This window comes from Dendronephthya gigantea, unplaced genomic scaffold (assembly GCF_004324835.1).
Source record: "Dendronephthya gigantea isolate DGI-Jeju-01 unplaced genomic scaffold, DenGig_1.0 000001F, whole genome shotgun sequence".
In the NCBI taxonomy this organism is placed as follows: domain Eukaryota; kingdom Metazoa; phylum Cnidaria; class Anthozoa; order Malacalcyonacea; family Nephtheidae; genus Dendronephthya; species Dendronephthya gigantea.
This window is the reverse complement of record NW_021163011.1, coordinates 1875577-1891634: the sequence shown is the minus strand read 5'-3', so window position 1 is coordinate 1891634 and position 16058 is coordinate 1875577. Positions and strand designations below refer to the sequence as shown.

Here is a 16058-nt window from a genome sequence, read left to right as displayed (position 1 = left end):
AGTAGCTATAAGAATTTCAAAATTGCAATTTTAAATTAATGAAAAAAAAATAGCAATGCCAAACACTAACAGATATAGATATAATTACTCATCAGCTCCTTTTAGTCAATTTCAATTTCATTAACGGTCGTAACCAATAGTCGTAACACAGTCATCAGTGAAGGATCGAGTGTTCCCACAGTTCCATGAATTCGAGAAAAGGCGCAGCCGGAAGTAACACGGTATGATCAAATAGATATATTGCTTCGTTCGAAGCCAGGCGACTCATATAATTACATTTGAATACAATTTTCAGCTAACTGTGCCTACACATTTAGCATTCTCTTCACAAGGTTAGAAAGAACCTTTATTGGCACCATCATTATATTGCTTGGCTGTCAATGGTATTCAATGTCAATGGCAACCAAGGACATCCCTTCTTTTTTCACCAAATGGCGGTGTTCCGATTGTTTTAGCACGCAGAACAAAAAACAAAACCCTCAGTAAGTTCTAGAGAATATTTGAGACTGCAAAACCGGTGATTTGAGAGGGGCATATTTATTCTCTTTGTGTTGAATAATATTACATTCGGCGCCTTTCATTCAACATCGTAATGTGCATATCGGTGTGTGGCAGAAGAGTGAACGTGACTTTTCAGTGATTTGTCAACGGTTAATTATGAAACAATGGTTCTTATTCACCTCTAGGCAAAAAGCTCTTCACTTCTGTTTTCTGCGTCAAAGTAGTTTTTCTTATCATGCACAGCTTTTTCGGGCGATTCATTCAATCTCTTCGAAGTCTTCGGCACAGGATTTACGTAATCGAACCACACAAAACCTGTGAATTATCACATGTATGCATGTCTGTTTATAAAAGAATAATCAGTTTCCCCTCTGTCATTTACTCCTGCGTCTTTTGGCGCGTCATGATGGGAATAATTGGGGTTGCGCACAATTTTTCACTTCCGATTTAAGAAAAAAATGACGCATGACGCAACGAATAAGGAACTCTTTGCATAATTCAAAGAGTATCACAGATTATTCCATTGTTGATAATAACCAGTAAAATGTAATTAATCTACCTGGATAATAGATCTCGTAAGGTTATTACATGAAAAAATGCTGCAAAACGACGTCTTTATGAATGTTGGCCGAGTTATATATTCTGTTTTATAGTAAATTTTGCTTATCATTTTTGAACGTGGCAGTAAACTAAACTTGACCTTGCAATCATTTGTCATTTGTCAACGGTTATAATTATTAAACAACAATATGATATTTTCTTCCTATAATAAAGGGTTTGAAGTGAAGTGCAGACTCACTGGGAGAATTTCAAAATAAGTCGTCAGGATTTAAAGAGTTCGAGTCCGTCGTCCATAGTCCAGTTTTGACAATGGCCATGTCGCACGGGCCATATCCGCAGAACGATAACTGAATGTGGCCACGCAAGCGAGGGCGGATCGTTCGGAGCGATTATTAATTACAAGTGTTTAAATAGAATGACTTTTTTATCATCAATCTGTCATCACACGTCACGAGCCTAACATAGCTTTAATGAACGCCAGTCACCCATATAAGACGACGCGCTCACAGGTCAACCGCATTATAGCAATCATTTCATTACGCGGCTATCTTCGGAATATTTTGTGCGTCGTAAAACAGAGGCGATGGATTTTGCTGGCGGAATGTCTCTAAGCAAGCTTTTGCTCGCGTCATGTATTTTGGTGTTACTGTTAAACAGCGTTCGGGCAGGGAAGATACCGGATCAATATAGGAGGCAGTCAAAAGACGCTGAGGAACATTCAAAGCAAAGTAAGTTTAGCATTACAAGAAACGGAACTATACGAGTTGTAGACCTTCTGAAAGCTGTAACGTGATATGCGTCGTATACTTTTTAGTTACGTGCCTTCGCGGTAAAACTAAAGCGTCTATATTTCCTCAGTAGCAAATAAACGGTAACTGTATAACCACGCTCACGAACATACAGTTTCAATCGGGAAGTATCTCGGTATTTGTACTTGTAGGTCATAACCCAGGCAGTAATCGCTGCAGACACCTTGCAAAACATATGTTGCATTGTGTAGTTACATTGCGGAGTCAATCTGAAAAATACAGCGAAAGTTCAACGTTTCAAGCAAATAAACGCCTTCGTCTGCCTAACCTCCAGACGGAAGACCTTTGTCCGAAAGGTACATCGATTGCGTTTTTTAGGTAATTCTCTAAGCAACATACGTACCGCGTGTCGACATCTCATTCAATCTCTTCATTATATACCTTATCAATCCAAACAAAAACTTGTCGATCATTACATCAACGTTTATGAAAAAAATAATTTTCCTTCTTTTCCCGCTGTCATCTAGCTGCGTCTCTTGACATATGTTGTGATTCCGACAAAATTTGCGCACGATTTTTAATTTCCTCATTTATATAAAAACTCAGTTGGAGCACGGCGAACATCATTAATACAAAAGTCAAAACTCTTTCGATAGTTGAAACTGGTGATCAGAGATTATTGTATTCCATTGTTCACGATAAATGATAATAACGATAACGTTGATTAATCTATCGAGATAATAGATCTCGTAAGAAAATTACACGAGAAAGGTCTGAGATACGCCATCCTTAAATTGCAAATTTTATGGACAAGTTGACCGGTTAAGAACTTCCGAAGACTTGTCATCCCTGTGGAACAAAAAGTCGTGTATGCATTGAATTCAGCCACCGGCGTCAGTCGCCAAATGCAGTTAATACAATAGATAAGAAGAAAAAATGAGAAGGAAAAAGTTTGAAATATCCCTGATTGTACTCGAAACTATATACCATGCTTATGTATTTATCTGTCTCCACGTTCATTTCGATCGATAAACTAGATTAGTTAAGGGTTCGACACATCTTCCGGCTGCATATATGTACGTTATGTAAACGATGATTGCACATGGAAAGGGAAATATATAATATATAGTATATATTCTTATGTACATATACTACTCGCTAGTCTGTGCACTCGGGCGATTATCAGGCAATTGATAGATTATATTGGGATATGCACAAAGATATTTAAAAACCCATGGATGGTGTTAATTTACATGACGGCATTTGCCTAAAAGCTCGGATCGTTGATTTAAAACGTTCTTTTACCGTCGCTTTAAAATAAGTAGCTTTTTTTTGAAGGATAAGCGGCATTTTCTCTGTCCGGTTTCGCACGTTGGAGTTTTTTGTTAATCTCCCACTTGATGTGCTTGGGACTGCAGTGTGCAAGGTTTCTTTGTTGCATCACTTGCATGACAGTGGTTAGTGAAATTGAAGAGTTAATTATCCGAAAACCATGACTCTGTCGTTTATTTTTTGCTAATTTCCCTTTCTGTTTTCTCCTTAATTTATTACTTTTATTTTATTTTCTAAAAGAAGCCATTTCTCGTAAAATATATACTTTTAGATTTTAATTTGATTTAATTTAATTTGATTATGCAGAACTACAATCGTAAATTAGTAAGTTTATATGTATATACAAAGGCATCATCCGTTAAAACTACGCACTGTGTATAAAACACACTCTGTATATAAAAAGGTCTTTATGAGATTTCAATTAGTCATAACCTTGTGTTGTACGAATTCGCGAGTGCAACCATTGCGACGAAAAGATTTTCAATGAATGCAGCTGTCACATTAGTCCAATACAGTCAATGGCCAACAGGATATATTGTCGGAAACTGTTTATTGTAGTAAAAGTCTAATTGTTGACGTTTGATTATTATTGACATGACAATTTTTGGCACGTGCGTCAGGTTATAGTAATTTGAGAGATGGTGTGTAGTGTAAAGTTATCGGTAGCTTCGACACGAGACGCTCGATAATACTTCCTTGATTTATGTTTGTGAACGTATGATGCTTACAATAGGATTGAGCTCCTTTCCCTCTTGAACATATATCAGTATGGTTTGAAATACAAAAGGAAATAAGATTATTCTCTCTGGGTACACCCTACACATTATACCAATATTGTGCTGACATATCGTCCCCCCCCCCTTAGTTTTGGTCGGAGAAGCGATTTAGTCAACTTAGCCAAGTTCATGTTCTCTGACAACTCAGGCTTAATTACTCAGTGTTGTTGACTGAAAATCTTATCACTGACGTGTTAATTTGTCAATCTGATAACGTATTCAGTGAAATAGTTGGAATAATTATGAACGGAGGTAGACATGCTATTCATTAAAAGCCTTAAAAGCACATCCTTAAAAATAGCAACGCCTATTCACTCACGTCGAGGAAAATATTTATTTCTGTAAAGCAGCCCACACGCACACGCGATGTTCAAGGAATTTTATATTTTTTTCCTGGATTTTGAAATATTTAGAGCTTTATCCTCTTAAGCTTGTTTGCTTTTTCGCATTCTACGCAGATTAGAAACCCGCCACTTAATGACTGCAAATTGGTAATTAGTTAATCATACAACAGTCACCCACTTTTCCCCCTTTTTTATCTGGCAATGAGTCCGCAATACTTCGCTATATTTTATGTCGTGTACGTGAAAATTAAATTGAAATTGTTGAATTCTGAAAGGGTATACAAGCACAACAAAAATTTATAAAATTTAAACTGAAGAACGTATATATATGCATAAACGAATACAGGCGAATTTCGAGAGGAATATGATTGGGGTGATTAAAGGATATATAGGATAGTCCGAAGAACGTCAGCAGACCTGATTTCATAACGGCTATTATTTCAGCTGCTCTTTTAACGTTTTTTTGCATGTTTTATTGTTTTAACTGTCCCGAAGTGCATGAAGAAAAGTAATCAACGCAGTGAATGCCTCTCAAACGTGCACTGGCTAAGCTTTTGGCAGCGCGTTACACTTTTTTGGCGGAGTGAGACTCGGCTGTCCAAGTATAGGTCCTCTGTGCTGATGTTCAGAACATTCGTAACTAAGTAATTACTCATTCACATCTGTCAAAAGAGGAAAATGGCACATAAAAATAAAATCGCAGCCAAACTGCAAAAATCGCGGGTATTAATCGTGACGTGCACGTGCCTTCGTTTGAGCATATATAGGTGTAACTATCGAATTTCAGCCAAGCTTCTAGTTCCGCGACCGTAAAGATTAAAAATAACAATAACAGTTATAACACTGTTCTATATATATCTATCTATATCTATCTATATCTATCTATCTATCTATATATATATATATATAATATTGCGCGTGCTGATTATAAATGTTGTTGGTCTAAAGTTGCAATTTTTTAGAAGAGCGGCCTGTATAATATAGATATGCAATGGCGATTCACGCTGTATATTGCCGGCTGTACAGGTGGACGAGAGATTGATGATTTAAATTGCAGCTTGGGTTCTTTTTTCGTTCTATGAAATGTATAGTGGCTATATATATTCATATCGAGTGCATTCTTCGGATTTTATACCTAACTCGTGAGGAGTATTTTTAGTTTTAATTCGATTTCCAATTACAAAGTAAATTAAACCACATGGAATTTCATTCCTTGCTTCTCATTACTGTTCACACGACTGTATACTTTGAGTGCTTCATTGACTTCTCTGTATATCATTATAAAATATTACTGATATGCCAATAAACATTTCAGCTGTAGATTTTATTGTCATCCCACACTGCCTACATTTAAAAAAAACACAAATTTGTTTGGCAGTCACATTGATTGTACAAAGAGAAAGGTTTGTGAAGATATACTGTTGGAAATGACAATAATGACAATAATGTCTTATGTCATGAATGATATGTTATCAGTTTATCATGTTATTTTGCCAGTTCATAATATACGCAATCCTGGTACTGCATGCAGTGAGATCAAACGTTAAGAACTATTTTAATTAATTAATGATAACATATACGAGTATATAAGTGATGAAAAACAATAATTATTTTATGTGGACTTATATATAGAACTATAACTCATTAAGAATTAAAAAAACGTAGAGAACAACGTTCGTCAAAATTTCGGACGTTGACACAGTCATAGCGTCCTTTTTTTCTATATTAGGCTATATATGTATATATATAACTCTGTAGGCGGCGACGAGTCTGCGGTTGTCACATGTCAGTATTTACATGCACAATTTCAAGTTCAATTTGTTTTCTTTCTCATATGTTTTTGATAATCTGTCTTGAGTTACCATAAATGAACCGATTTTGTTTTCATATACTTGACCTCTTGGGACAGCATATACACGATTGAGAATGCGATACGATAATTTAACCTGTCAACAAAGGAAACCAGAAAATATAACATCTTCACACTGTCGAAACCACGACAAGTAAGACCGAATCTAAAACTTATATAATCGTTTAAATCACGCGTGCATGGCTTGAGTCGTGAAGGGATTTTAAGCGAGATATTTTGATTTTGATACCTGATCATTTGATTGGCTTTGCTAACCATATGTTTGTATTGTAGAACTTCTAATCTAGATTGTTTAGAAAACGACCAAAACACGAATAAGAGAGACAACTGTTGAGAGACCGATGAATGATGGAACTATTTACAAAATATGTACTGGAAGTGGAACATCGATATTTCGAACGTCCATGCATGCACCACTTGAATGATCTATTTGGCTATTTCCTTTGACTTTGCTGTTCCGGATTACTACTACATAAACAAACATAGTATATATATAGAAGATGAGATGGACACAATTTAATGCAGAAAAATCTTGCCAATATACATACTTCCTAGTCGACAAAAATACCACCACATGAAAAGGAAGTTGTTCTAATTTGATTAAGTCCTCTCTCGGTAACGTACTTCACTCTTCAGCATGACAAACGAGTTATGTTGTTTACGCGACTATATACTGCAAAAAAATTCCGGATATGTTCGATATATTAAAAGAACACCATGCAAATGCATGACGAACGGCTACTATAATGTCCACGGCACGGTGAATTCAGTGAGAATTAGGATCAAATTGAATGAGACAAAAACATACATTCCATGAATTTGTTCATCCTCCATCTCCATAAGCATAGGGTCATTAAGGTGATAAATTCTAGGGTTATAAGTTACGTATATATTCTAATCTCATTCAAGATGACTTGCAAAAATTTTGAATCTGTATAAAGGCGTTTCGATGGGGATATGATATATGATCATATATAGGCAGCCCAGAAATGAATTTAAATCCTGCATGCATGGCAACGCCACCGGGCCACCGACTTTGAAAATGAAAAATTACATCGTCTTAGTTCCCAATCTATATATAGTGATCTATAGTGACCTTCGTTCTGAAGGATTTGGTATGATTTGTTTTTTTTTAGCTATCATCGAAGGTGATATTTTGGCAGACAAAAACCTGCTAAGAATAATTCAAAAGAAAGAGGGAAATCGACAGAGGCGAGCTGCACTAAGAACTGCTCACTTATGGGACGGTGGCTTGATTCCTTATAGCATAGCGCCCGATGTGTGTAAGTACATACATATACACTACCAGCTATCAACAAGTATTTAGGTCATTCCTTGGAATCTCAACGTTTCGTGAAGTCTTCTTGCGTACCATATATTTTCTCAGTTAAGAAAATTTTGTAATTTTTTCTTCGACCACAGTTAGCTGTCAATATAGCTGTCCCACAGACTTGATAATTGAACCCGATTACTTTTATTGTCGATCACGCAAGAAAACATGTTTATTGGTCGACGACTCACCATCGCCATTTTTTGTGCATGCATCTGAAAAGTAAAGCCCCACAAAGGGTTTTTGGGTTCCTTTTGTCACAAGCTTCTCTAACTTACAATTGTAGCTAACGATTTTCACAAGGCCGTAAGAAGGGCATTCAGAAGACTGGCTGCAAAAACGTGCATTCGCTTTATTCCGAGAAACAAGACGACGGACAAACATTTTATTCACTTCAGAAAAGGAACAAGGTAAGTTTATTTTAGGTACTCATCATTGCCAGAAATTTGGGATAAATCTTTCATCACTATAATATATATATATCATACTGTTGAAATGATTGATGGTGTCATAAATGGCGTTCCTGGTGCATGTTATATGTAATTTGGTTTACGCGTGCATCTAATTTTTGTGGGTTTGAAAGCCTTCAAAAATGCATTCAGAACGACATGTATTTTACAAAATTGGCATTTCACCAAAAATTTCTGGTAATTTGTATAATTTAATATACTCCATGAATTTTTGTAATAATCAGTCCTAATATATGCATGCACAAGATTTTATCCTAGCTGCTGCATGTGATGTGACGTACGTCGTACATATTTATAAGCATACTAGGTCTAGGCGTATTGAAATGGACCGTTTGATGAATACACGTCAGTGGTTTGCTAAAAGGATTTTTCTGTCTTTCACAGATGTAATTCTGGAATCGGAAGAAAAGAGGGAGGACAGAATATTACCCTTAGTCCAGTGTGCGAGAAACGGAACTTCGTCCTTCATGAAATGATGCACGCACTCGGTTTCTTGCACGAACACTCTCGGCCAGATCGTGATAATTACGTAAAGATACTTCACTGGAATGTAGACGAAGGTTTGATTGAAAAACGTGCAAAACTATTATATATACGTTTAGGGGTTGCGTTCACACGATATATGTATGAGAGATACCTGCATGTAATAAGAGTTGAATTTTGAAGCGGCCGGTCGAGTGTTACCATGCAACCGTAAGAATCGGAATCCGTAACAAAATTTTATTGTCAGACTATATGTGTTGGAGTTTCATTACGGTAGGGCGAAATGTTTTGACGCGAATTCAATTTTCGAAAAAATGAATTCAAATAGTTGTCCTCACCTACTACTTCGGCTCCATTAGAAAAATTAAAGACATTGAAATCAGCAACGTGTGAACATAACGCCAAAGCGTAACGACATATTCATCCCGTCTCTGAACAGTCGAAACCGTGATTTTTTCTCCTGGCAGTATTGCATGCCGGCATCGTGTGAACGGGGTTGAATCTGCCAAAAAAACACGACTCGTCAGATCCTGACACAATCATTTCGTCCTTTTTAGCTGGAGAACGCAATTTTAACTCGTACTCGAACGAAGATGTCGACACTCTCTCAGAGCCGTATGATTTTAATAGCATATTACATTATGACAACAAAGCTTTCTCAAAAAATGGACAAGACACAATCCAAGCCTTGAAAGACCCCGCTCGACGATTTGGCCACGCAAAGCATCTCAGCAATGGAGATATACGAAGTATACGAAAACTTTACAAGTGTGAACGACGAAATGCGAAATCTAATGGTATGTTAAGTGACATGCAGCTACCACTGCACTCGCTATAGTGCATGTTTCAGCAATTCCTGTGGTGTATACTTAAGTTAAGCAGTTATAGTTACGGTTTCCATTTTTACCGTAATTGTCGTTTTAACCGATGAGAAATAGTCCAGATCTAAATCTTTATTTTTGTATTCAAATCGGTCTTTGATGGAGACTGTACACACTTAGAAATTCTCTATCTCATCACCAGCCCGACATGTTCACGAGACTTGCGACTAATGGAAATAATGTCCACTTGCATCAGCGTCGCCTCTGTCTCTATATATTGTGTTTTTTTTGTCCCATGCATCAGTGCTTACGAGTATATAGCCGTTGTTGTTTTTGAGGCGTTGCTAATGTTATTGCAGTTGTGTAAATTGGAATAATTGCATGTGGTTGTTTCTCACGTTCACGATTTCGTCCGACAGGCGCGGACCAGGATCATGTGTGTAAGGACAAGATTACGGGTTGCAGAGCCTACACAGAGCAAGGCGGACCCTGTGAAAATAATTATGAGTTCATGAATTTGATGTGCCAACAGTCCTGTGGATTTTGCGGTAGGTTACAAATTTAAAACACCCCGCGGTACTGTAAGATAAATGATGAAAAACTCCGTGGTCGCCGGAAAAGATAGCAATGAAAGAAGACATCAGTTTTCGCACTCTGTTTTTTTCCACTCTTGTTGAAACGAGTGCCTTTTATGTATAACGTCTGGCTTGAGACAGAATACACGCTAATTAAACATGAGCATGCGCCATAGGCTACGCTGATATCATCCGGCAATGAATATCTGGTGGTTTCAGTTTTAAAGTTGAAAATAAAATAAAGAATTAAAAATTATTTGCAATGGCGTTACCAGCTCAATATTTTTGTGGAATCCGCGTAGAGCAAACGGAATATATACGACAATTTATGTTCCTCTCCACAAAAAAAAATGATTCCATCCCTTTTTGAACAGGGAATTTAATTTAAATTGTCCCTAGTTTATTTTATCAATGGCGTAGCCAGTCTGACGATTTTGTCATGCTATGCAAGTTATTATCATTACTCATTTTTTAGAAGATCATTGTTTTGGCAGTCAATGAACACCAAAATATTCATAGCATGACTAAATTGTCGGGCTAGCTACGCCACTGTATTTGATATATCATGCAATGCATATATTTCTGAGTGTTTCTGGACGAATCTCATTACTCATTAGGTGCTTTGCGATTATGCTAAATTTTTGAAATGATAAAGGCCTAAATTTTAAATAAAAATTAAAAGAAGACTGCATGGACGACAAAAGGGAAACTATACTGTCTTAGTATTATTTACTACACACTGTCCCCAGAGCAGTCCCCTGATGTTGGTTTGGCAAAAAAATGTTATTAACGCAACCACTCTTTGTTTTCAGGTGATGGTTAAAGGTATCCAAAAATAAAAAGGAACGAAGAAATGCTCTGATATCTCAATAGACCCTAAAAGTGCTCACGTCACAGGAGAGTCAACAGTGAGACGCAATGCATTGTGGTACAAAATGTCTGCAGAATAAGCTCGCTCGAAAGCATGCAGATTGATATCTGTGTTACGGGAGTATTTCTAAGATCTATTGACTGAGGTTATGTGCACACGGTAACCAGTTTCGGGCGTTTTCACATTCGTTTTCATACCAAAACGGTTTCAAACACAGACAATTTACAATAGAAGTTGAAGCTAATTTAACATATTAAATCAGTCTAAACAATGAAATAGACAAAAAAGATTTTTAAAACGCTCGAAAACTATTCTTGTGTGCACATAGCCTGAGAAACTTATAAAACGAAACTAAGAAACTTACGCGAAACCTTTTACATTTAACAGCACACTCTACATTAGGGGTGGCCAGTGGGAAAAAGCACATTTGAATTTTTTTCACTTCCTAGCAGCAAGTTCTTCGTATCATATCTATATGAAGTATTTATTAATTGCATGTATTATACTTCTTGCGGCTTTTATAAAATTTTATAGCCGCAAGTTATTTATTCTGTGCTATACCAATTAAATTTTGTGTTGTAAATAAAACATAGAGTTAATTAAAATTATAACTTGTACGTGAGGATGCAGTGGTCCACGTTATCCGATATTATCCTTCATTCCGCTCGACGAGTCGGCTTTTTATAATGAATTCGATTATATATTCCTTCCAGCGGCAGCGCTACACAAGCGACTGACTATACAGGAACATTGCATTCACTGAATCCATTTCTTGATATTAAAAGTTCAAAGAAAAAAAAATTGTAGAATACAATGAAAAAAAAAACACGTTAAAAAAAAACACGCGCATCGTCGCGTGCACACGGATACCGCATGATCGGCTTTCAGAAACCAATCCAAAAAGTTGACACTTTTTAAAGCCCTTAAAAGATTAAAATGCGAACGGTTATATAGAAAAGCGAGGTAAAATACTTACGGTACTTTGCACATTAGCTGTTGTAATTTTTTGGAAATTATACGAATTTCAATTGGAAGCTCGATATATGGCTATATATGAATTGCTTGCACTCGTTGAATTTGCGATGTGTTTCTTTGATGAAATGATGAAATAAGTAACAGTCATGCATTTGAGAGGCAAAATAGTGCTAGAAATAACATGCAGTCATATAAACTACGTTGGAAATGACTAAGTGCATGTTGCTACATGCATGATGTATTTGGTGATTTGAGACGAGTTGACAGAGTTATAAAACTCAAAGATGACAAGATAAAAACGAATGAAATGACAGGGTATATAAACTGAGAGATAGAGTTTAACTGTCAATAAATCAGCGAGTCCATGCTGGGAATGACACATTATCTAGTGTCCAATCGGGTCTGCGCATCGGTTCTGCTCACACCAACATCAGTTTAAAACCATAGCAAAACAATATGGTGTTAGACATGCAGAAAGTTTGCCATTTTTTAAGAAACATAAACAAAGTATTTGTTTACATTACCGACTGGGCATCACCTTTTAATCGGGGGTTTTAATACCTTCTTTCGACCCAATCTCACTAAACCACAGATCTTATATAAACGCGGTTGTATGAAGTTAAGTCTGTTCTGCGCATAGGTTCTGCTCCTAAAAATGTGAGCTAGGCCCCTCTAATACTAGCATTTTTTGGATTTCTTCTAAACATATAACTTTGGTTAATATTCTTTCAGAGGCATCCGTAGGGAACCTAAATGGCGTTAGATATTTAGAGAGGACGTGCATTGTATAAGTAATATAAGTAAACAAACCGTTTGTTTACATACGTACTTGACTTCTTCCCTTATAACCACATTTGGTAGTTAAATCGCAGTAAACCCTGGTGCATGCAATCCTGTCGCAAACTATGTTTAAAAGTTAAAAAGGTTTAATGAAAAAGATTCCATCTATATTCAAATGTCTTAATTATTCAAAAAATACATATGAACTGACCGTGACCTGTTTCTTCTTTGCAATCACTAACAGGGTTGTATGCTTTCAAATCCAGACAGGGTCGTATCGAGGAATGTATCTGGGGTGGTTACAGAGGTGGCAAATCTTCTGACAGTAATTCTTATATCTTCTTAGGTTTATCTATGAAGATTTTATTTCCAACCAAATATATTTTCATATCTTCTTATATTATTTTTCACAACGATTATGGTCGTCTTACAACAATCACATTTACGTTTCACTGTTTAGTGTCTGGTCCCCATTGCTAATTCGCAAAACATGGCATCCATAGTATTTAGTGTTTAGGGCCAGTGAACTCAAATAAGACTGGAACGCGCACTCGCGCTCACATCTTCTAGGTATGATCCAGGCCTCTGACGCGGAAAAATTTTAATTGCCGCCATTTTACCTACGAAATTTCCGTGTGGAGGCCTGGGTCATACCTTCAAAAAAGGCTTCAGTGTCCGCCATCTTGGCTTCAAACTTACGCCAAAGAGATTATAAATAACACTAGAGGAGGCATTGGTATTGGACATCAGTCAAAAAAGAGAGCGCGTTAATGGGGGGCAAATTCAAATCCCGGGTGCTAAGCCAAGCGCCTATTGGCTACATCAATGCCTCTCCTTAGCAACCACGTTATCAACAAGTAAAATTTGTATTTAAAAATTTATATTCGTTTTTTAGGTCGCCTTGCCGGTTTTTGAGGAGAAACAGCGTTTTTTTTGAACTGGTTTTACTACCTTAGACATCCTGAAATGATATTTTTGGGAAAAAACATTTAGAGAGAAAAACTCGTTAAAAACGACATATTTTGGCTTCGGACATCGTGTATGAGTGAACATCCGGAACTTGGATTTGCCCCCCATTAACGCGCTCCCCAATTACTCCTCGATGCCCCCTCTAGTGTTATTTATAATCTCTATGCTTCCGACAAAGTGAGCGTTCCAGTCTTATTTTAATTTACTGGTCAGGGCCAAACCATTCCCCCCCAAAATATCGCCTAAATTAGGACACAATAAGACGGAATGGCCTAATCAATTACAGTTTCGGTTTTATATGTGAGATTTCGCATAACAACGAATTACGGCATGTGAATTACGAGGAAATTTTAAAAGACGAATTATGTCGTATGAAAACCAGTCTTTATAATAATTGTTACATATTGGCTATTAGCACTGGCAAAATAAGCTGAAAAATTAGCCATCATCTTCATCAGTGCTTTTAAGAAAACAAAGATCACAAGAGGAAAAAACAAAGATGAAAGGAAGCCATGCATTTATGCATGTGGTCACTTTATTCATCCATTCTTGCGACCCTGGCAACTATAAACAACCGTTTTTCTTTTCTAGTTTAATTTATTAATCATGCCCTTCACCATGGATGCTCTCTTTTGCAGCTGAGTATTGCTCTCTTAGCTTCAGTACTTTCATTCAGAAAAGCAAATCTTGCTAATACGTATAGCATACATTTGGTACTTAGCTTACTGTTATGTACATGCAGAGCTCTCACTTCCCATATTCCTATTATATTGCTTTATTCCTATTATATTGGCATTCATGCATGCAGGTCTTATTTTCCTATTATATATTGGCATGCAGGTCTAGAAATTCTTAGATTTGGTATTGTCACTTAGAGTGGTGTTTCCACAAAACTGAGTGGAACTGAATATGTTGTGACACCCAGTAAGTTTTGGTTAGGAAAAGTTATTTTACTACAACATCAGTCTATGCATAGCTGTAAGATTAGTGAAATTTAAAGAAGAGTATATAGTTGAGGCTGTGATCAACAGAACACAGGTCTTTTAGGACACATAAAAATAAATTGGCATATGAACATCATGTTTTTAAACTCATTAAGAACAACGGCTTGAATTGTAATCAAAGCTTGTCTTTCATCCCGTTTCACAAACAGTTTATTTTGTGACGTTTTGCCCCCGAGCGATACTCAAAACTTAATTAAGGATTATTCCTTCATGGATCAAATTACTTTGTTTTCCGAATATTGACCAAACTTCTAGGACTCCAGAAATTCCTCAATAGAACACTATTTTGAAAGATATATAGGTATATAAAAAAAACTTAAGCACCTCTTAGATGACGAACCCGCGTTTTATTTCGGGTTTATCTCAAATTCGCTATCTCAAGTAGCAACTGGGTACACAAGCTAAATCATATCAATAAATAAAGTGTTTTTTTTTCACTGAAAAGATCTCCATGCAGAAATACTCGGAGAAATCATTTCTAGTTTCCTACATGATATATTGTGGTGAGATGTTTGCACGAATTTTACGATAATTCTAGGATAACTTGGAATGCTATAAAACCGCGTGTAAAGTAATGAAGAAGCTAACTTTATCATCATAAATGTGCAGTATAATGTGATTTTGGCATCTCGAATCACACAAATTATATATTGCTATATATAGTTTATTACAACTACATATATAAATTTTGAATTAGCTACCTAGCAGTCGCTATTGTGATTGTGTAAATCGTTAAAATTGGATCTTGTATCCAAAAGCGAATGCTTAGGCTCTGGTATCTTGGACGAGATGATTCCACCTTGAAACAGTTGGCTTCTTTCTTTGACAACGACAACAACATACCGCAAACGTGATAGCAGCGAGGACCAATAAAACTCCAATAACAATGAGTACGACGTAAAGCTTTGGTAAAGAACAGTTTGTACACTTGCCTTTAACACAACATCCACTGCCGCAGTCTTCATTCTTATCGCAAGGAATACCTGCACAGTCATCTTTATCTCTGCAACTTATGTGCTCTACATTTCCACAACAAAATTTTGTACAAGTAACTAATCTTCCGGATGGGCCCTTATGAACACATTTTCTTGAATCACCAAGAACACAAACCAGTGCACAAGTGGAAACAGCACAGAGCATTAAGGCTTTGAAAAATGCCATTCTTCCCTTACCCCTTCGAATTCAATTTCGATTAAAGCGCTGTTTACATTCACCACTTCAACTGGTTTGTCAGTTTAGTTGTCAATGTTTTTTCTGTCAAATGCGTAGCAGGGTACTAATACGAATACATGCATTTCTCGGTCCGATATTTCTCGTATAAAGACCTCGCGCTCGGTTAATAAGAAGTTATTGATTACGACGAATTAACGAATTCATGACACCTAATAGGCACCTGTTACCACAACGTGCTCGTGTTTCGATATTGCTCACGTGGGTGCACGCCGCTTTTGTGTCTGTTTTGATTGTGTGTGGTGTCTCGTAATTCATTTGCTATATGTCGGACTTCTCATTTGTTACACAAGGCTTTATTATTTTCAGTTATATATATATATATATATATATATATATATATATATATATATATATATATATATATATATATATATATATATAAAGACAGTATAGCGTCACTAACACGTGCTGCTA

At 36.5% G+C, this 16058-nt stretch overlaps 1 protein-coding gene across 1 annotated transcript; it reads left to right on the top strand.

Moving 5' to 3' along the window:
• The first annotated feature begins 1602 nt into the window (after positions 1–1602).
• On the top strand, positions 1603–10896 carry LOC114528118 (zinc metalloproteinase nas-1-like). The gene is made up of 7 exons (XM_028549717.1): positions 1603–1790; positions 7270–7416; positions 7750–7873; positions 8318–8493; positions 8974–9213; positions 9657–9785; positions 10625–10896. The coding sequence occupies exons 1-7, from the start codon at positions 1646–1648 to the stop codon at positions 10633–10635; spliced, it is 972 nt and encodes a 323-aa protein (XP_028405518.1). The 5' UTR covers positions 1603–1645; the 3' UTR covers positions 10636–10896.
• The last annotated feature ends 5162 nt before the right edge of the window (positions 10897–16058 follow it).